At 39.8% G+C, this 22,518-nt stretch overlaps 1 protein-coding gene across 2 annotated transcripts in view; it reads right to left on the reverse strand.

Moving 5' to 3' along the window:
* LOC104606410 (glycoprotein 3-alpha-L-fucosyltransferase FUT11-like) overlaps nucleotides 1–20,854 on the reverse strand; it is a 33,676-nt gene extending 12,822 nt beyond the window's left edge. For both annotated transcript variants that reach the window (XM_010271584.3, XM_010271593.3), the window contains exons 1-3: nucleotides 20,236–20,854; nucleotides 18,486–18,652; nucleotides 17,096–17,337 (exon numbers count right to left, since the gene is read on the reverse strand). In XM_010271584.3, the coding sequence (XP_010269886.1) occupies nucleotides 17,096–17,337; nucleotides 18,486–18,652; nucleotides 20,236–20,622 (796 nt within the window). In that variant the 5' untranslated portion in view covers nucleotides 20,623–20,854. The remainder of the gene's footprint in view (nucleotides 1–17,095; nucleotides 17,338–18,485; nucleotides 18,653–20,235) is intronic.
* Nucleotides 20,855–22,518: the final 1,664 nt, after the last annotated feature.

Here is a 22,518-nt window from a genome sequence, read left to right on the forward strand (position 1 = left end):
AACTTGGCATTTGCACTAATAAACCCTTAATCTACTATCTTAAGAAATCTCTCTATGGACATAACTAGGCACCACATGCTTGGCTTGAGCACTTTCATCATGTTCTTGTAGAGGATGGCTACAAACAAAGTGCCCATGACTCATCCTTACTTTTCTATCATTGTCCCCAAGGCCTCACTCTCTAGCTTGTCTATATGGATGACCGATGACATCATTACTAGTGATGATATAAAGGGCATTCAACAACTTATGTTATTGCTTCAAAGCTTCTTTTGAATGAAGGACCTTGGTCTCTTTACATATTTTCTTGGGCTAGAAGTTCACTCCTCACCTTGGTGACACCTTATGAATGAAAGAAAAGAAAATATACACTGGATCTGATTAAACTTGCACATATTTCTAAAACTAAGCAGGCCAGTTCTCCCATGAAATTGGATGTAAAGTTTTCCCAAGATGAAGGAAAATTCTTGCAAGATCCCCACATTGTATCAACAATTTGTGTTAACAATCTCATCTATCTCATAATGAAACGTCCTAGCATTGCTCATTTGTCCAAGTTGTGAATTAGTTTATCTCCATTTTGTGACACCTTCATCAATCTGTAATTTAACCAAATCATTTTTATATTCACAGCATTGTTGTAAGGGGTTTATCTTTTCCCTCCACCATCCATCTTTGAGCCTACTCAAACACTAAGTTACTAACTAGGTTGGGTGTCATGATTCTTTATGGCAATAAATAAAAAAGAAAATTTATTAAGCTAGACCTAGAGAAAGCCTATAACTTGGTGGATTGGCAATTCCTGTTAGAGGTGTTGAGGAAGTGTGGGTTTGGGGAAAGGTGGTGTAGGTGGATGACGGGTTGTGTCAATAGTTGTCACTATTCTATCCTAGTAAACGGAATGGTAAGGGACTTCTTTCCAGCCTGTAGGGGTATTAGACAAGGGGAACCCCTTTCACCTTTCCTTTTCACCTTGGAAGCCGATGTTTTTAGTCAAATCATCACTAGGGATGATAGGGAAGATGCCATAAGGGGATGGAGAATAGGCACAAACCAAGTTCCAATTACCCATCTTTAGTTTGCAGATGATATGATGATTGTCTGTGATGGAGATTTTAGTGAAAGGGTGGGGAACTTAAAGGAGTTGATTAAAGCCTTTGAAGAAGTCTCCTTTAAAAATCAACTTGGAAAAGAGCTGCATAGCGAGGATCAATTTGGAGAATGAGGAGGTTGAGGCTATTGCACTTTGTCTTGGTTGCTCTACTTCCTCGTGGCCTATGTCCTACTTAGGGCTTCCGTTAGGAGAAAATCCTAGGGAGAGTAGGTTCAGGACTCCAGTCACAGAGAAGTTCAAGAAGAGGTTAGCAGTTTGGAAGAAATCTTACATCTCTTTGGGTGGAAGGATCACTTTGATAAGAGCTACTCTCACAAACTTACCTACTTACTACCTCTCTATCTTTAGGATACCGCCTAGGGAAGAGAAGAAGCTAGAAAAGTTGATGAGAGACTTTCTTTAGAAAGCAGGAGAAGGAAAAAGGATCATTTGGTCAGATGGGAGATTGTGGGTAGAAGAAAAGAGGAAGGGGGTTTAGGCCTAGGAAATGTGATCAAAAAGAATTTGGCTTTTCTAGGGAAGCGGTTGTGGAAGTGGCCTTTGGAGCGAGAGAGACTTTGGCATGAAGTAGTGAAGAGTATTCATGGATGCTCAAAGAATTGATGGGATGCTGGTGTGTCAAGGAGGGCTAACTTGGCAACACCTTGGAAGGAAATCCACAGAATCCTCCCACAGTTCCTCAGTTGTGTCAGGTATGATATTTGTCCCGGTACTTCTGTTCGATTTTGGGAAGACATCTGGGCTGGAGATCTACCTCTTAAAGGTCTTTTTCCTTCCTTGTTTTCTGTTTCTTTGTATAAAAATGAGGTGATATCAAATTTCCTTCCTTCTCCTTTAAACCCGCCACCTTGTCTTGGGACTTTGGTTTTCGTAGAGGGTTAAGGAATGACGAAGTCAATTATCTGTCTAATGTGCTTTACCTCCTTGATAAAGTATGGTTGGATCCCTCAATGCCAAATAAAAGAATCTGGACCCCTCACCCCAAAGGGTCTTTTTTTTCTTGTGGTTCCTTTTTAAGTCACTTTGCAACACCTCCTCTCAACAGGCCTTACCTGCTAAAGAAGACTGGTCTAGGCTGGTTCCCTCTAAGGTAATGGCTTTTTGTCGGGAAGTGTGCCATGGGAAAGTTAACACCTTGGATAACCTACAGAAGAGAAGACCCTTTCTCTATATCTCTCCAAACTGGTGCACTCTTTGCAGATCTCACGGTGAGGACTGTTATCATTTATTTCTATCTTGTGATGTCACTATAGAGCTTTGGGTTTGGATTTTCTCCTTAAATGGGTGCAGGTGGGAGACGCCATCAGAAACAAACATGTTGTTCAACCCATCTACCTTCCCTTGGCCCCAAAAAAGAGGAAGAAGTATGTGGAGGTGTGCAAGAACAGCTTTGATTTGAACAGTTTGGGAAGAAAGGAAGAATAGAATATTCCACAAGAAGGAAAGGAGCAACCAGGCCTTGAAGGATTGCATCATGAATAGAGCAATATACCGGTTAAAGTCTATGGAACTGTTTCATCCTTTCTCCTTTAATGATTTATGGAGGAACTGGACAGCAGTAGCAAGTTGCTCATCCTTAAAGGATAAGATTTCTATAAACTGAGGCCCCCCTCCACAAGGTTTTTTGAAACTGAATTTTGATGGGAGCAGCCAGGGAAACCCAGGGCCCGCTGGATTGAGAGGAGTTCTAAGAAATGAGAATGGAGAGGTCATTCTTCTCTACCCTGGCCCTTTGGGAGTTGGGAATTCTGTTAGAGCAGAACTGTTAGCTGCCATACAAGGAGTTCTTCTTGCAAAAGATTTGGGAGTGGAGCAGTTGCTGATTGAAGGGGATTCTAAGATAGTAGTGGGGTGGCTAAATAATTCAGAGGTTGCTTGGATCTACAAGAACGAGCTCAAGAAATATAAATGGCTGACAAGAAACATGATTGTTATAGTACAGTGGGTGGGGAGATCAGCGAATGCCCTTGCGGATAATTTGGCAAAACAAGGGACAGTTAGGGAAACACTGTTTTGGGCTAAACTGTAATCTTATAGTAGAACTCTTGTATTCTTTGTTTTAGTTCTTTTGGTTCATTTTTGTGGGTTCCATGTCTTGGGGAGGCAGCAACTCGCACCTCCCCAAGAGTCTGTAATCTCCTCTTGATTTTAATGAAATGTGATATATTATTTATGAAAAAAAAAAGAAAATTTATTAAGAGTGAAGAGTACAAGGAGGCGATAAGACATCACCCACAAAGAAAGAAAAAACCCTAAACGAAAATTCACAACCAATTCAAACCTCCAAAAGCACAAGACACACCTAATGACGGCTACCACCCCATCCCAAACAAGAGAGATAAACAGACGCTACAAAAAAAGATCTCAACAAAGCCAACAGAAGAGCAAAAAATATTAGCAGTCCAACAAAACTCCTCTCATAGTTTGCTCAGTTACTTGACTGCTCCAGACTCTAAATTATTTGCCTCTATTGCACCCCTTCTTTACTTTCTTCACCTTCTGACTAGGTCCAACACCAAACAAACCCCCTTTTAATTTTGCAAACACTTTCAAAACCTGAACAGATCGTTCAGATTTTTCACTTCTAAAACATCTAACAGCATTAAGGGTCTTCTCGATCAACTGCAAATCTTTTGATCTGACATTGATACTTTCTAATTCTAGGACTGCATTTTTCTTGAAAATTTGATCATAGACCAGCTTACTATCCCCTTTTTCAACAGCCTCTGCTACTCCAAATGATCTCAATCTACCTTGATCACTTTCCTCTTTATTCTCCACTTTACCAATAAATCCTTTTCCACTCTTATTCATGGGCATCTTATATTTCTCTTCCAGTTCTTTAAAGGTTTTCCTAGCAAATTCCTTGCCTCAAGAAAAATAACCCCAATGACTCGCTCACTTCCACCTTTGTATTCACACCTTTCCTAGGTTGGGTTTCATGACACTTATCACCTTACAATTGGGTGGTGTATTTTTCTTAATGAGTCCTTCATTTCTTGGAAATGCAACAGGCAATCAACTATTTCCAAATCTTCTGTTGAAGTTGAATATTATATGTCTCCATTGTATGTGCTTATAGTGAGGTCGTTTGGTTATAGACCACTTTAAAGAAATTAGGAACCTATCTTCCACTAGGGTTACAAAAAGATCTAATCAAATTTAGGGTGTATCCAAATCTGACCAATTTGAATTTGAATCAAATTAAATCCAATCCAAATTTGCAGCCTCATCTCCGACCCCATAGCACTTTATGCAGATAACCTAAGCACCATATGCATTACCTCCAAATCTCCAGATCCTATTTTCATAAACAGACTAAACTATTGAGGTTGACTGTCATTTTATTTGGGACTAGTTTCTCGTAGGCATTATCACTCTTCCTCATGTCACCTCTAAATGTCAGCTTGCTGACATCTTCATCAAAGTCGTGACTTCAAATCATCATGAGTTCTTAAATAAGCAAGTTGATAATATAGATTTGTATAGCTTATATTTCTTGTGGGGATAATCATTTTTTACCCTTACATCTGCCTTCTTCAACTAATTAAAAGAAACCCTTGGAGTGTCAATCATCAAGGGTGACCAATGTAACATGTTAAACCATAATTTCAATGACATGAGCAGCAGCAGCTGCTCAACCACATCCATAGTAGCATATTTTTCTGCAGCCAAAGCCACAATCTTATCCTGCCAAATAATCCATGAAATTTATTATAAACCTAATCTGCACTAGAATTCTGTTAGAATTAGGGTTGAAGAAATATTAGAGAGACTAGTAGCTGGAAGTTGAAGGGTTTGAATAAGAGAGGAAAGATCATGTGGAAGACAATCCCAGCTGCTGTTCTGTGGTCCATTTGGACTGAGAGGAATAGTAGAATTTTCTGTAATAGGTCTAAGGGTCTTGATGTTGTAATTCAGAGAGCTGTGGGTAAGCTGATCTCTTGGATTTCCATATCTGGGGACTTCAGGGATCTTAGCCTACCAGTATTGTTTCAGTCTTGTTTCTGGTGGAATCTGTAATCCCAGACGCTTTTCAGACTGCCTTATTGGGTCTGAATTGCTGTTTGGTTTTTTCTGTGTTTGAATAAATTTTACTTTACCTCTTCCAAAAAAAAAATATTAGAGAGACTAGAAGAAGTAGAAGAAGAAGAGAGGAGAATAGAGAAGAAAATTCTGGTTCGAACTAGAGAACTCAGATTTCTCTCTAGTCGGCCAGATTGAATTTATATGTTTTTATCCATAATAACAAAAGACTACTTTGTCCCCACTTAAGTATGGGACACATCATTTAACAGAAACATTACACATCAGCAGCTTTAAACATAAATATAAAGACTAAAATACCCCTACACAGTCGACATTAACACTCCCCCTCAAGCTGGTGAGTATATATCATATAGTCCCAGCTTGTTACATATGTAGTCCACTATCCCCCGACTCAAGCCTTTGGTGAACAGGTCTGCCCATTGATTTCCTGTGTTAACATGTGCAGTATCTATCACTCCACTCAGCACCTTCTCTCTCACAAAGTGACAGTCAACTTCTATATGCTTTGTTCTTTCATGAAACACCGGATTAGAAGAGATGTGGACTGCAACTTGGTTGTCACAATAAAGCTTCATTGGAGTGTCAATCGAATATCCCATCACCTGTAGAAGATTTCTCAGCCACACTAATTCACAAGTGGTATACGTCATAGCTCTATATTCGGCTTCTGCACTACTTCTTGCCACAACTGTCTATTTCTTACTTTTCCATGTCACCAAATTACCCCCAAGGAAAGTACAATAATCTGTAGTGGATCTTCTATCAGCCCAATCAGCATTAGTATATCCCACTATTTCAAGATTTCCTCCACTCTTATATATCAAGCCACGACCAGGAGCTCCCTTCAAATACCTTACAATCCTTAGAACTGCATCCCAATGTGGAACCCAAGGTTTCTGCATGAACTGACTCACCACACTAACTGCAAATGAAATATCTGACCAGGTAATGGTTAGGTAGTTTAGTTTACCCACCAACCGCTTGTACCTTCCAGGATCTTCAAACTCTTCACCCATATCACTGCTCAGCTTGGTATTCCATAGGTGTTTCAACTGGTTTGGCACCTAATAATCCTATTTCTTCCAACAAATCAAGAACATATTTCCTCTGGCACAAATTAATGCCATGTTTAGACCTTGCTACTTCTATCCCCAAGAAGTATTTTAGTTTACCAAGGTCCTTTGTTTGAAAGTGTTCCTGCAGAAAGATCTTCAACCTATCAATTCCCAATCTATCACTCCCAGTAATGACAATATCATCTACATATACCACCAATAAGATATTTCCATCCTGCGAATCATGACTAAAGACTGAGTGGTCAAACTAACATTGTTTCATACCAAACTTCTTTACCACTTCATTGAACCTACCAAACCACGCACGAGGAGACTGTTTTTAAGTCCATAAATGGCCTTCTTTAGTCTGCACACCTTACCATCCTCCCCCTGAGCAACAAACCCCGGTGGTTGCTCCATATAGATTTCCTCAAGTAGATCACCATGTAAGAAAGCATTCTTGATGTCAAGAAGAAAGAGAGGCCAATCATACATAACAGCTAGAGATATCATAACACGAACTGAACTAATTTTAGCAACAGGAGAGAAGGTCTCCGTGTAGTCAATACCATATGTTTGGGAATACCCTTTGGCAACCAATCTAGCTTTTAACCGCTCTACACTACCATCAGGTAAATACTTAACAGTGTATACCCACTTGCAACCGATAGTCTGCTTACCAGGAGGAAGTGTGGTGAAATCCCACATATGATTATGAGTTAAGGCAGAGAGTTCTTCCATTGCACGGCACCGCCCTGGAGAGGCAAGGGCTTCCTAGACATCCGTAGGAACAGTAATAGAAGATAAAGTTGAAAAATAGTCCTAGAAGTATGGGACTGTGCTAGAAAACCAAGAAAAACTAACAAGAGAAGATTAGAGAAGAAGAGAGAGAGAGAGAGCTGCAGCAAGGAGAGTTAGAGGATGAGGAGTTCGAACTTAACCTCCCTCTAACACTCTAATACTCTTTTATTAAGTTAATCTTTGAGTAATTACAAGAGAGGTCCTTAGTTGGACAAGAAATTACAAAAAAGGAACATAGAAGAGTATGGGCCCAGAATAAGGCCCATTACAGAGAAGAACATAAAGATAATATACAGTAACAGCCTATGGGCCATTCGGCCCATCTTCTCTACACTCCCCCTCAAGCTGAGCATAGATGTCAATCATGCCCAGCTTGCCAGTGTCATGCTGAAGCCTTGCCTTGGGAAGTCCTTTGGTGAGGAAATCTGCCAATTGTCCTTCAGAGGTAATGAATGGAAGACACACTTCACCTGAGGAGACTCTTTCTCGAATAAAGTGTCTATCAACCTCAATATGTTTAGTTCTATCATGTTGTACGAGGTTGTGGGCAATGTTGATGGCAGCCTGATTATCACAGTACAACATCATTGGCTTGTCATAATCAATCCCAAGTTCTTCCATCAATGACCTTAGCCACAACAGTTCAGAGACTCCATGTGCCATGGCCCTGTATTCTGCTTCTGCTGAGGATCGGGCCACAACTGATTGTTTCTTGCTCCTCCAAGAGACAACATTACCAGCCACCAGACTGCAATACCCTGAAGTGGATCTTCTATCATCAATATTTCCAGCCCAGTCAGCATCAGTATAGGCTTCGAGTTTCAGATGTCCATGCTTGGTAAACAGAATCCCTTTTCCCGGAGAGCCTTTCAAATAACACAGAACGCGTTCTGCAGCTGCCATATGAGTATCTCTAGGTGCATGCATGTACTGGCTAATACAGCTAACAGCATATGCAATATCTGACCGAGTCATGCACAGGTACAGAAGCTTCCCAAGAAGTCTCTGAAAAACCCCTTTGTCTTCCAACAATGTCCCATCTGAAGCAGACAGTTTGTGACTCATATCAATAGGAGTAGCAGCTAGTCTAGCACCCATCTTCCCAGTTTCAGAGAGCAAGTCAAGGACATACTTCCTTTGGGAGATAAGAATCCCATTCTTGGATCTAGCAACTTCTATGCCAAGGAAGTATCTCAATTCCCCCAGATCCTTAATCTCAAATTTTGTACGAAGGAAAGACTTAAGAGCATGAATTCCTGAGGCATCATTACCAGTCACAACAATGTCATCAACATACACAATGAGATAAACTGCCAAGGATTCACTTCTCTTCACAAAGAGAGTATGATCTGACTGTGTCTGAGTGTAGCCAAATTTAACAAGTGTTGTTCTAAATTTCTCAAACCATGCTCTAGGAGACTGTTTGAGGCCATAGAGAGATTTCTTCAATTTGCATACCTTTCCTTGCATCTCATTTCCATACATTCCTAGAGGGAGAGACATATAGACTTCCTCATGTAAGTCACCATTCAGAAATGCATTCTTTACATCCAACTGATAAAGGGGCCAATCAAAGTGAGCTACCAGAGATAAGAGAACTCTCACAGATGTCATCTTCGCAACTGGAGCAAAGGTCTCCAAGTAATCAATCCCATACGTCTGTGTACCCTTTGGCAACCAATCTGGCCTTATACCTCTCAATAGTCCCATCAGCCCGGTATTTAATGGTAAAGACCCACTTGCAACTAACCAAATCCTTCCCTTCAGGCAAATCCACCACTTCCCAAGTATCATTTTTGTGTAGGGCATCCATCTCAGATTGCATGGCATCTCTCCATTTTGGAATCTCAAGAGCTTCTGACACAGATCTAGGAATAGGGTTAAAAGCAACTGAAGAGAGAGAGGCAAAGTATGAAGGAGAAAGTAGGTCATAAGAAAGGTGTTTGGAAATGCAGTGTGCAGTGCACTTCCGTTTTCCTTTCCTAACAGCAATAGGAACATCAAGATCTGAGAAAGATGGTTCCAAAGAGGTTAAAACAACACTTGTTGTCTCATCTGCGATTGGAAGTGTATGAGGCTCATCTGCAGCAAGAGAAACAACCTGCTCATTCCTGGACCTTTGCCTTTGATACACCTTGGGATTGTGGGTAGGACGAGGAGGTAAAGAGATAGGAGCACTAGGACAAGAAGAATGAAGTGACTGGTCCCCCCCCTGATTCATTTTGTGAGGACACGGGCCCATCAAGAGACTCAACTGGGACAGGGAGAGGAAGACCAAACACTTGTGACAAACTCTCCCCCTATTGACAATGTCCTTCCTGAGAGGACCCATAAAAAGGAGAAAGTTCATCAAAGGTAACATCCATGGAGACATATCGAGTGCCAGTCTTTGGATCAAAACAACAGTAACCCTTTTGTGTGGGGGAATAACCAAGAAAAATGCATTTGTGGGCTTTTGGTTCAAACTTATGTCTCTGGACACTTGGAATGTGAACATAACAGATGTAGCCAAACACACGGAGAGGAATAGGGAGGAGATCCTTGTCTGGATGAAGAAGACTAAAGGGAGATTTAAACCCTAGAACCCTAGATGGCATACGATTTATGAGATAGGTAGCAGTGAGAACAGCATCACCCCAAAATCTTGTGGGAACATGTGAGGCAAATAAAAGGCTCCTTACAACTTCAACAATATGCCTATTTTTTCTTTCAGCAACTCCATTCTATTCAGGGGTTCTAACACAGGAACTTTGATGAACAACTCCCATGTCAGAGAGATACAAGGATAAACTTTTCTCAAAATACTCTTTTGCATTATCAGATCTGAAAATCTTGATTCTGGTATCAAACTGAGTTAAAACAAATTCATGAAATTGCCTCACAAGTCTTGGAACTTCTTCACGAGATTTCATTAGGTATATCCAAGTGAATCTAGAAAAGTCATCAATAAACAGGATGAAATATCTGTAACCCCCCATAGAAGATAAGTGGTAAGGCCCCCACACATCAGAGTGCACAATATTAAAAAGAGAAGAGGATCTTTTATTGCCCAAAGGGTAACTGTTTCTACAATGCTTTGATAACTGACAAGACTCACAATTAAGACTGGACACACTGACTCCCTTAAACAGTTCAGGAAATAGATGACTTAAAGCAGAAAAAAACAAATGACCCAAACGACAATGACTCAACATGATTCGACTGACAGACTCTAACAAGGTAGATCCAAAGGCAGCATTCTTAGGATGATCAATGCATTGTCCAGGAGTGTCAAGCAGGTATATTCCATTCGCTTCATGGCCACTCCCAATCACCTTCCGAGACTCCAGGTCCTGAAAAACACAATGAGAAAGAAAAAATGTTACACAACAATTCAATGATTTGGTTAAGCTACTTACAGATAACAAATTAGTATTCAATCTAGGTACATGAAGGGTGGAGGATAGGAGTAAGGAGTCCGTAGCCTTGACAGTTCCCTTGCCAGAAATAGGGGCAAGAGAGCCATCAGCTAAGGTGATTTTGTCATGGCCAGGAAGCATATCATATGAAACAAACAAAGTGGAAAGATTGGTCATGTGATCAGAAGCACCTAAGTCTATGATCCAAGGGATCTTAGGATTACCTGAGGTGGTTGCATGGTTAGCAAAAGCCTTTATACCTGAGTGAGCAAATGCAGTGGTGACTGAATTTTTTGAAGGGTTGGATGATGAGGTCACTCCTTCAAGATGGTTGATCATCTTTCCAAACTTTTCATACTCAGCCTTCATGGCTGCCAATTGTGCACAGGCAGACTCAATTTCAGCATCTGTACCCGTGACTGCATTTGCACTCCCTGTCTTCCTACCATCATTTTTCTTCTGAAATCGAGCAGGAACAAGTCCGGGATGTAATTTCCAGCACTTGTCCTTGGTGTGCTTTGGCTTCTTGCAATACTCACAGACAACCTCTTTCTTTCCAGTGCCACTGGGAGCCCCTATAACTCCTTTGGGTTTAACCCCCATATTTGCAAATGCATTAGTGCCAACTCCTTGTACCTGTACCTGTCTTTTGCTTTCTTCACTACTGACTAAAGCATATGCTTGTGATAGTGAGACACTTTCCTTGGACAGAATATTTTGTTTTGTGATGTCATATTCAGGGTTTAGCCCAGTTAGGAACTCAAAAACCATGTTCCTTTCAACTAATTTCTGGTAGGTCTCTGCATCATTGGGAGTATCCCATGTCACTGTCTCTATTAGATCAATTTCTTGCCACAGAGATTTCAAGGTGGAGAAATATGTTGCAAGGGATTTCTCCCCCTGTCTCAAATTCTTCACATCACTCCTTGGTTGATAGGCTCTGGCTACATTCAGTTTCTGGGAGTACGTTTCTGCAACACTATCCCAGATTTCCTTAGCCGAATTCATCCAGAGATAATGTTAACTAATTTGTGGCTGCATTGAATTCACAAGCCACCCAATCACTGTGTAATTCTCTTGCACCCATTTCTCATAAGAGGGATCATCCACTGGGGGAGCTTTCTTGCTCCCAGAGATAAACCCCCACTTCCCTCTACTGCAAATATGAATTTTTACGAATTGTGACCAGGCCAGATAATTGGTTCCATCCAGTTTAACTGTAGTTACAGCCAACAAGGAATCAGTTGTAGTTCCCGAAGTATGTCCATATTCAGCAGTACTCTTGTTCTCAATTTCTGAGAAGTCTATTATGTAACAACTCCAATTAGGGTTTCGGCAAGCTACCAATAGTATACTGATTTTAAAGAACTCAGATTGAGTTGAATCAACAACAAACACAGCAACTCACAAACTCAGTTCAGGCCTAACAGCCGTGAGAACCAAGTTCGGTGGCAGCACTTTCAAGAAGAAGAAAGCATGATTCAGCCTTCAAGGAACAATCAGCCGACCTCCAAACACTATGTATTCTTGGTTCCCAACAATATTTTCCCAGAGAACAAAAAATATAATCCACAGTACTTAAGAGGCCTTTTTACAAACACTATGTATCCAGTAGTCAACACTCCACTGTTAACAAGCAGGAATCACTTCAAGAACACTCCGTATAGGTCCAAGAAGTAGCTGAACTAAAGTAGAGACTCGTACCGCTGAGCCCAAACAAGTTTCGGCCACTTGGCAATCCAATAAGATAAGAAAATAACCCAGAAATCTCTTAGTAAAAACAGTCCAGCAACAGCCGAACAGTAGAGCAGATATAGAGGAGTTTCGAGTACTTTAATAGCTCCCCAAATCAGAAAAATAACCCAGCAACAACTCAGCAATAACTGAAGCAACTTACAGTCGTATGAATCTTTGATTTGAGCTTCAAATCAGACCGAACAATCTTTCTCTCTGATTCTTCCTGGTCACCGAACTAATCTCCAAGCGAATAGAGACTTGGGCACCCTTCAATGACCTCCAAGAGTCACGCAAGTGAGTCTAAACCTCCAGCCCTAAAACACCCTCATGCAGTCGGTTGGACTACAACCACATGAGAGCCATGCCAAGCTCAGTCCCGCTCTAATACCAAGTTGAAAAACAGTCCTAGAAGTATGGGACTGTGCTAGAAAACCAAGAAAAACTAACAAGAGAAGATTAGAGAAGAAGAGAGAGAGAGAGAGCTGCGGCAAGGAGAGTTAGAGGATGAGGAGTTCGAACTTAACCTCCCTCTAACACTCTAATACTCTTTTATTAAGTTAATCTTTAAGTAATTACAAGAGAAGTCCTTAGTTGGACAAGAAATTACAAAAAAGGAACATAGAAGAGTATGGGCCCAGAATAAGGCCCATTACAGAGAAGAACATAAAGATAATATACAGTAACAGCCTATGGGCCATTCGAACCATCTTCTCTACAGATAACAAGGAGATAAAGTAGTGATGGGGAGCAGAAAGATGAGTAATAGAAGCATAATTAGAAATAGGATGAAGAGTGCAAATGTGTTTACCTTTCCACAAGGCAATTAAAAGATCAAGATCAGAAACTGGGGTTGTAGATGGTGTGGGAACAACTGTCGGATCTGTCGACGGTGATGGAGCTGGAGGAGGATCCGGTACATGTTGTCGATGTGTATACACTTGACGAATAGGTGGCCGTTCAATAGGAAGTTGCACCGGAGGCAGACTTGGTCACAGCCAGAACAAGAGGAATGGGGTCCTCAACTGGGATTGGAAGAGGAGGAGGTGGTGAAGAAGAAGAAACATCACCTGACCCCGAGAAAAATGGAGTGAACTCAAAGGAAGTAACATCAGCGCATACAAAGGAATGACGGGAGCTAGGGCTATAACACTTATACCCTTTTTGGGTACAGGAATAGCTAAGGAAAATACACTTAATGGATCGTGCATTTAACTTGTCCCTTCCCGGTCCAAGATTATGAACAAAATAGACACACCCAAAAGCCTGAGGAGTAAGGGGAAACGGAGACAAGGTAAGAAATAAAGTGGTGAAGGGAGAATGACCTTCAAGGATGAGTGTGGGCATCCGATTAATCAGAAAGCAAGATGTAAGCACAGCATCACTCCAAAAAGGTTTGAGTACCTTCATATGGTGCATAAGGGATCGAGAAGTTTCCAAAAGGTGACGGTTCTTTCTCTCAGCTACCCCATTTTGTTGTGGGGTGTAGGTACATGAAGTCTGATGGATAATGCCATGTTGTTCCAAATACTCCTAAAATGGTGTATAAAAGTATTCACGGCCATTATCAAAATGGAGAATCTTAATGTGTACACCAAATTGGTTGCGAATTTCAGTATAAAAATTTTGGAAAATGGAAAACAATTCACTCCTTTCTTTCATTAGGTAAAGCCACGTCATCCTTGAATAATCATCAACAAAAATAACAAAGTATCTATAACCATTGTATGACATTATTTTATTTGAACCCCAAACATCTGAATGAACAAAAGAAAAATGACTTAACATACGATTATCAACCCTATGACAAGGTTCAAAGTATCGATACGATATGCATATTGGTCGTATCATATCGGTACTTAGAAACGGCCAAAGCATCTTTTTTTTTAGTTTTTCAAATTTTGGTTTTTTGGGAAGCTTAAAACATGTTTTTTATTATTAAAAAAAGTCGGGGGTCTGAAACATCTGGAAACATGTATACCGTATCTTTTTCAAAAGATACAATACGATACGCTCGATACGGGGCGTATCGTGTCGATACTTTGAACCATGCCCTAGGACTAAAGGGAGCACAATGATATTTTCCCAACTGACATGACTCACAATCCAAAACAGAAAGATGACTCAACGATGGAACAAGAGACTTCAAAACTTTAAGTGATGGATGACCAAATCTATAGTGCCACTGAAGAGGAGAAAGAGTTGTTGATGCACTGCCACCACCATCAAGATAATACAGTCCACCAACTTCATGCCCTCCACCAATCTTCATCCCCGTCTTGAGATCCTAAAAAACACAAGAAGGGTAAAAAGTGATAGAGTAATTAAGGGACTTGGTCAACTTACTAATAGACATAAGGTTAAAAGGAAACTTGGGAACATACAAAACTGAGGATAAAGATAAAGGGTTTATGTTAACATTACCAACACCACAAATAGAAGATGTGGAACCATTAGCAAGGGTTACTGAGTGTGATGTTGGGTACTGAGAAAAGGAGGAAAACACACCTGGAGTTCCAGTCATGTGATCGGAGGCTCCAAAATCAATAATCCAAGAGTTGGGTTTGGATGCCAGACAAACGATACCTGAGTGTGCAAGAGTGGTTGTATTCTGTTGAGATGTGGCCTAAACAAGCCCTTCATACTCATCACGTGGAACACTTATCGTCTCCCTCCCGGGAACTACTATCACTGGTCACCGCATGATTTGCCCAAGTTGAAGGTGGGCCATGCAAATCATAACAATAATTGATGATATGTCCTTCCATACCACAGTGCGTACATCTTCTTGGACCAAAACTACGTCATCTACCACGAACTCCCCCTAAATCTCGACCTCCAATACGTCCACCACCACGACTATACATAGGTCCACCACCACCACTACGACCACACACCGGTCCACTGTTACCACTATGGCCAGATTGAGCTCCCCGAGCTCCACCTCTAAGACCACGGCCTCCCCCTCTTGACACTGCAAAGGCCGACCTATCAGAGATACTAGAATTCTCTATAGGTCCAATAGAGATCCTCTGAAGATGAGCAAACACCTCTTCTAAAGATGGAAGAGTTGATCCTCCTAGTATTGTGCCCTCACTGGTTCATATTCAGGTTTTAGTCCTACGAAAAATCTGGTCACATCTAGTTGTTCTCTCTGTTGTTGCTGAGTTTTAACATCAGAGGTGAGGGGATGGTACACATTCAGTTCATTGCGAAGGTTTCTCATGCTAGCATAGTACTCTTCAAGACTCTGATTACCCTGTTGCAGATTAAAATATTACTGATAAAGCTGATACACTCTAGTTGTGTTGTCTTGTCCCGAATACAACTTCTTGGCATGGTCCCAAACCTCCTTGGTTGTATCAAGGAACATGAAATTCATACTGATCTTGGGTTCCATATTATTCCATAACCAGGTCATAATCTATGCATCCTCTTGTTCCCAATCACCATACTCATGAGACTCAGTAGAGGGTTTTTCTTCCCTTATATGCTTCACTTTCTTCTTAGCATTAAGAAAGACCTCCACAGATTTGGCCCAAGGCACATAGTTTTCCCCATTCAATTTGATAGAAGTCATTGGAACATTCAGGTAGTCGGTAGGAACCATCACACTAGTTTTGTTTTCACTGTTATCTCCCATATCTGAAATTTTTTTTCTTTCTAATTCACCTCTCACAACATTGCACTCAGCATCACTTGTCGCTGAATTCTTCACTCTCCACACCACAACCCTACTACACGACTACATGAATTCTCACCACCTACTTGGAACTCACTAACCACTCGATCCACACTAAAATCTGCACAAAACCCTACTACACGACAACCTTAATTCTCACCAACCATTCGATCCACACTGAAATTTGCACAAAACCCACCTATCTAATCACCAAATGATCGACCTGAACTCGACACTCCACTGCACCACTCGAACCAGCCCTCTTCTCACCATCAATTAGGGGGGCCTTCCTACGAATCACCACAAACACCCACAAACCTACTGACCGGAGGCATAGAAACCTCCAAGGGAAGAGGGCGACCACTCCTTTTCAGCCCCTTCCCCTATTTTCAACCGATGATGAAGAAAAAATAAAAAGAAAAAAGAAAACCCTAGGCTGAATGCGAGAAAACCAGAATTCTGGGCAGATTCGATTTTGTCACAGTAGTTCAGATACCATATTATAAACCTAATCTGCACTATAATTCTGTTAGAATTAGGGTTGAAGAAATATTAGAGAGATAGAAGAAGTATAAGAAGAAGAGAGGAGGATAGAGAAGAAGAAAATTCTGGTTCGAACTAGAGAACACAGATTTCTCTCTAGTCGGCCAGATTGAATTTATATGTTTCTATCCATAATAACAAAAGACTACTTTGTCCCCACTTAAGTATGGGACACATCATCTAACAGAAACATTACACATCAGCAGCTTTAAATATAAATATAAAGACTAAAGTACCCCTACACAGTCCACATTAACAAAATTCATGTTTTAGTATACATAGATGTTAATTCTATATAGGAGTATGTGGGGATGATCTTTGAAAAAGGATCAATTTGCAATTATGAAAAATCTTAAAATTCTTGAAACGTATTCTCCCCATGAATCAAATGAAGAATTTTTGTTATCTAACTCATTTTCAACCAACTGACAAAAGCTTAGGAAATTTATAAACCTTGAGATAGTAAAAAAGGGCACTAATAATTTGGAAAAACTTAAAATAGGATAAAGAACTAGAAGAAAAGAAGAATAAAGCACAAAAGCTTACAATATTAAATCCATGTACTCAAGGGATTGTAACCCAAATGTATTTCTATATTCTCTTTTATACAGCAGCTTTTTCCCTTCCAGTTAATTCATAAATTTCACTAATCAGAAAAATGTCTCCCAATATTATTGTCTTATAATATCATAAATGGATTAAAATTTTCAATGCTTACCACTGCCATCACGATTCCTATGACAGATACCATAAGAATCTATCTTAATATTCTCCTTTTCAAGCCCTTCAAGGGCCTCTAAGCGGAAGTTGTGAGACCTACAATTGGAAATGAAGGCAGCTGCAAGGGAAATTTCAACCTTCGGTTGTAATGGTGCCATGATTTCATACTCAGCCCATGAAAAATAACCAACAGGAACATCCGAAGAGAGACTTGTTGTCATTACAACATTATACCGTCTCCTGAGATAGAAAAAGATTTAACAAATATCAGTTTTGTTTAGTTCCACCTTCAGTTGATAACTACATTTCACTAGAAACAGAAATTTGGAAATATAACAAAATTATGTAGCAAATGCCTGTCTAATCTCTGATAGTAGAAGTTGTATCTGCCTTCAACATAACAAGGTTTCTTTTTTTTTTCAAATCCCTATCTATGTTACTGGTAATTAAAAGGTCTGTTTATTGTAAATTATAATACTAAATGTGGATCTTCTTGCAGGGAAAAAACCTTTCAATATGAATATCATATATCAAGGTGCTAACATGCTATATTAACATGATGTTGTAATTTGCCCCTAGAATATCATATCCCTTATTCATGGCAAGGATTCATTTGCTCATAGTTAAAATTCATCAAATGGCATTCCAAGGATGTAGGATCTGCAAAGCAATGGGAATCAGCAGTCCTCTTCATCAGGTTTTATATATATCCACCATGTAACTACTGTAACTACTTGACCAAAGGATAATTGACACATTCATGAATATTTGGTGCTTCAAACTTTTTTCGTGGTCTTTACACCTATTATTTATCCTTCTCTTTTGAAGCATCATCAAAATGCACACATTCTGGGATGCATACATACATATATGTAATAGCCTTACAGTCAAGAGTCAAGTGAGTACAAGTTCCTCCACCTACCATAGAAATGCACCACACTTGATGATTGGGAAATAATACTGTATATTTGATGTAGCAATATGTTCCATTACAAAAAGCAGTGAACTTATAATCTACACTTTTCTGTAGTTTTTCCTAATTTTAATTAATTTGCCCCATGTTGGGAGACACCATCTGAGCAATAAATTTGTTCCATTTTTCTCAGAAACTAAAAAAGAGAATAAGTAGACATGTTCATTCAATTGAAGCCAGTTCATGAACACCTCTTGGTCAAACTGAACTTACAATCATGCTATATTATACATTGTAAAAGCAATGTATCAAAACCATAAGAAACAAAGCAGCCATGTTTAAATAAATAGTCTTCCACTCCACAGAGAAGCATTGACCATGTCTGTGGAAACTCCAAAAAGAAAGTAAATTCCAACTTTGAACAATTTCATAATTCCCAAATATGCAAGAGCCATTTCAGATTGTGCTTACCCACCATCGTGCCTCCTTGATGTTGAGTTCTGGATAATACTGAGAGGATTCCATGGATCGAATGACACTAGCTGTTGTTACATCTTGAGATGAGCCAATTTTAGCATCATACTTCTTATTTGACCCAAATTCAAATCCAAACTTACACCCCACAGAGCAAGAAATCCACCCCTGAATGAAAGTCCATTATAACAGTAAGTATGACTTTGATATATGAAAATATCAAATATAATCTGAAACTGAAAGGATAATTAATTTCAGCCCCAGATAAGTAAAAGATGTCAGAAATAAATGTGGCAGATAATCTACAAAATGCAAACTTTCATCAGAATTGGAGATCCTCCTACAATAACAAAGAAAAGGAAAAATAATGAGAGGGTTTTAGACAGTTAAAAGACATAAAAAGTTTCTTTAAAAGAACTTCATTTTCTGTTTTGTTTAATAAGCAATTTATGGTAAAAAATCTGGAGAGCCAAATTTACCCATTGTACACCATTTAGTTGACTCTCCAGACAAACCTCTTTCAGTAGTTTCTCCAAAGCAGCTGAACCAAAGCAGTTATGTAAAAAGGTAAGACCTCCCAAACAGAACCTACTATAAAGTGAGAGCTCCATTACATCCTCCTCCCCAAGGAAGAAAAATGAAAAAGAGAAAACAAAAGAGCATTCTAAATTTTTAGCACTAATTCTTTTTGTTTCACTTTAAAGAAAGTACCTTTTATCTCTCCTTATCATACAAATAGAATCATTAGATTCAAGTTACAGGATCTCAGTTCATTAAAATCCAGCCAATGTCTAGTAAGAACTCTTAGCAACCTTTCTGGATCTTGATGAAGGCATAAGGACACCCATTGATGGCCTATGCAACATCCCAACTACTCTTATTATCACTAAGATGTGGCCATAAATTTTAACTACAATGATGCTGCGAAAAGGTCCACTAAGGGTTACATGCATCCAAAAGCTTTTATGAAAAACTTCTTGTACTGCCTAAGAAAGGAATTCCAAAGTAAGAGTTTCATTCATGTAACCAGCTTCATATTTTTGTTATAACATGTTTCATAGAGTTATTGAGACATCATGACTTAAAGATTAAACCACAAATTATCCAATAGTATAAAGGCACTTACAATAACTAGATTATTGATCAACTTCTGACACACGATATGTTGTTATGAGAATAATAATATCATTCAGGTCAAACGTAGCATAATTTTCAACTGTTTACGGGTGTCTCTAAAATCAGTTTATTGCTTTCCATTCTTTTATGTTTGGTTAGTTATTTTGGAAGGGAATTATTCCACAAATTGCAAACCAATTCAATGAATTAAAAAAAAAAAAAAAAGCATAGACAGAAACGCCATTTAGCGCCAAAATTAATACAATTTTCATTTACAAATCCATGACCAAAACCTCGACCTTTTTTATGCTTGATATACAGAAATTTAACAACAGTGCCACGCATATGATGTGTATTTGAGCAATTAACTATTAAGAACCTCAAATAATAGCAAAAATTTTCAAGGATCAAAGAAATTAAATTAAACTAAGATTTTTTTTGGTCGTAAACAAAGCTTTCATTAAATAAACACAAGGATATATATATAGTAGCAAATAAGAAAACCGAGCACAAATACAAAACCTGTTTACCTAAGAAAAGCTAGCTAAGAGAAAAAACAAACACAAAAAATACCCTCAATGCGATCTTCTCTGCATATTCAAATTAGATGGGAGGAAGGGGAGAGGAACATTAACCTCTTCAGCACCAGAAACCAAGATGGGTTTCTTTTCAAAGTCTCTAGAGTAGGTGATAGCGTCTTCTTGCTCCAACCAGTCCTCGCAATTCTCGTTATGGTTGTTAAGACCCAAGGCATCGAAGGCCTCCTTTTGCTGTGATGACATTGCCCCCTCACGCATTGAAGCAAAATAGAAGGAGTTGGTCCACGTTCGAACCATGGTGGCGTTCTTCACCATGTCGAGGCGGCCTAGAAAAATGATCTCGGCCACGACAACAAGGGCGACAAAGAAGGGCATTAGCTTGGCCCATCTCCTCCTCTTGGTAGATGAAACCCCTGCATTGACACCGACTCCTTCTCGGGTTATTGGTATCTCTGAACCTTTCTGCCCTTTAAGGACACCCATCTTCGATTTTCCTGTTTCTACTTTCTATGTCCTATGCTTTCTCTGTTGTTTCTCCGCTCTTCTGTTTTTTTCTATCGGAATTGCGAAAAAAAGAGATAGATAGCTCGGCAAAAGATCATATTCTCCTGCTCCCGTGCACATACATTCAAGCGCAAGCGGAGGAAGATATTAAGCCTTTGATGTGGCAATACGTAACGAAAGGAAAATCTATGATGCGGGAAAGATATGGTATGGAAAGCATCAATCAAAACTCACCCATAAATAACACCTTATTTGCTACCACCTTTATCATTCCCTAAGACCCACCCGTACTGAATTGTATTCGTCTGTTCTCGCAACCTGCTAGAGACTAGAGTGCCACTAAGGCGAGACGAGATGGGCCGGGTTTAGGATAGCGTGATAACGGATCGGATCGGGTTTACAAAACGGGATGTATACAAATATGAGTCCCATTCGATAATATAAATTTATTCGGATATCTGATTTGTGGATCCCACAAGCATCATCCGAAACCGAATTCGTTAAGGATGTCAGCTGATTTAACTTTCTTGAAATTTTTAATAAATTATTAATAAAAAAATAAAAAATAGGTTCAGATTTTGAATCCAATCGATCATGATACAATCCATTTGTACCCCTAGTCTAAGGTCAAAGCATTTCCATCCCCAAGTATTTGTCACTTGGTCCAAACCCAATCCGATAGCCTAAGATCAAGTTTGATATATCCAATCCACACTTACCCAGAAGTAAAATTTGATATTCATGTAGTATGTATCTAATAGGTAGATAGGTGTATTATGTATGTATGAATGGTCGTGTTTAATTGGTTAACCAATATAGAAAAACTATTAAAACGTTATCATGACTCTCCTTGTTCTGTTACCTTACCTTGCATTTTTTTTTACTCGCTTTCTTCTTTTTTTTCTACAGTTCCTAATCTGATCTATCATTCACTCACTCAATCCATTTATTCACGTTTGGGCATATATAAGCATCGCCATATACATGGAAAACATGAAATCAACAGCGTTTATTGAATTCAACTTTTAGAAGCAACCGTAATTAAAAAGGAAATCTTGGATTGATTTTCAATTTTAGAAGATAATGTAAATGGTAATAGACTTTAGCCAAGTGAAGAATGTTAAAAGTTTGAAATTGCAATTAGTTTGGTTTTGTTGGTGTTCGGATTGGTCGAGGACAACAAGGTAAATTTGTTTTGCTTCCTGGACGAGTTGACTAGGAGGATCTTAGCTGTGGTCAGCCGAGGTAGAATCGAGGATGAGGATCAATGATGTTCGAGTAGGGCTGAGGCCGAGGAATGATGTTGTTCGAAGAAGACCGAGGCCGAGGACCAGTGGGATCCATGGAGTGCTGAGAACCTGCGAAGGAAGGAACGTCAGAGGCCCCTGGTGAAGACCCGAGGCGAGGGCTCCAACGGTTAAGTTAGTAGGGCATAGTAGGGAGGGCGAACGAGGTCCAAAGGGTTCGGACGAGGTCGCATGGAAACTGGGAAGCTAGAGTGCAAGTTCTGGGTCTAGATCCTAAAAAGTCGTTCCAAAGAAAAGATCCCTTACCTTGGGGGAATGGTGCCCTATTTATACTTGAGATCACCTAATGGCGGATACTACGGACGGTCAGGATGTGATCTATCCCTAAGCAGGCGGCAATCCGAACTTGCCACATGTGGTCACGCCATTGATCCTGCACTGGGCACTGGCCCCTTCCCTGTTTGATGCGCTGATTCACTTCGAGCCCGGCCACGTGTCGATGTGCCAAAGGCCCGCCAAATGCGCCTACATCAGGTTTGCTTCTCCGTATTTGATTCTGTCACTTCCCAAAACGTCTCTCACCGGTTTTCTTTATTCTGTTTGTTTTTTTCTCACTGCAATCATTCCC

The sequence above is a fragment of the Nelumbo nucifera genome, chromosome 5 (genome assembly GCF_055504915.1).
Source record: "Nelumbo nucifera cultivar China Antique chromosome 5, China Antique-T2T, whole genome shotgun sequence".
Classification (NCBI taxonomy): domain Eukaryota; kingdom Viridiplantae; phylum Streptophyta; class Magnoliopsida; order Proteales; family Nelumbonaceae; genus Nelumbo; species Nelumbo nucifera.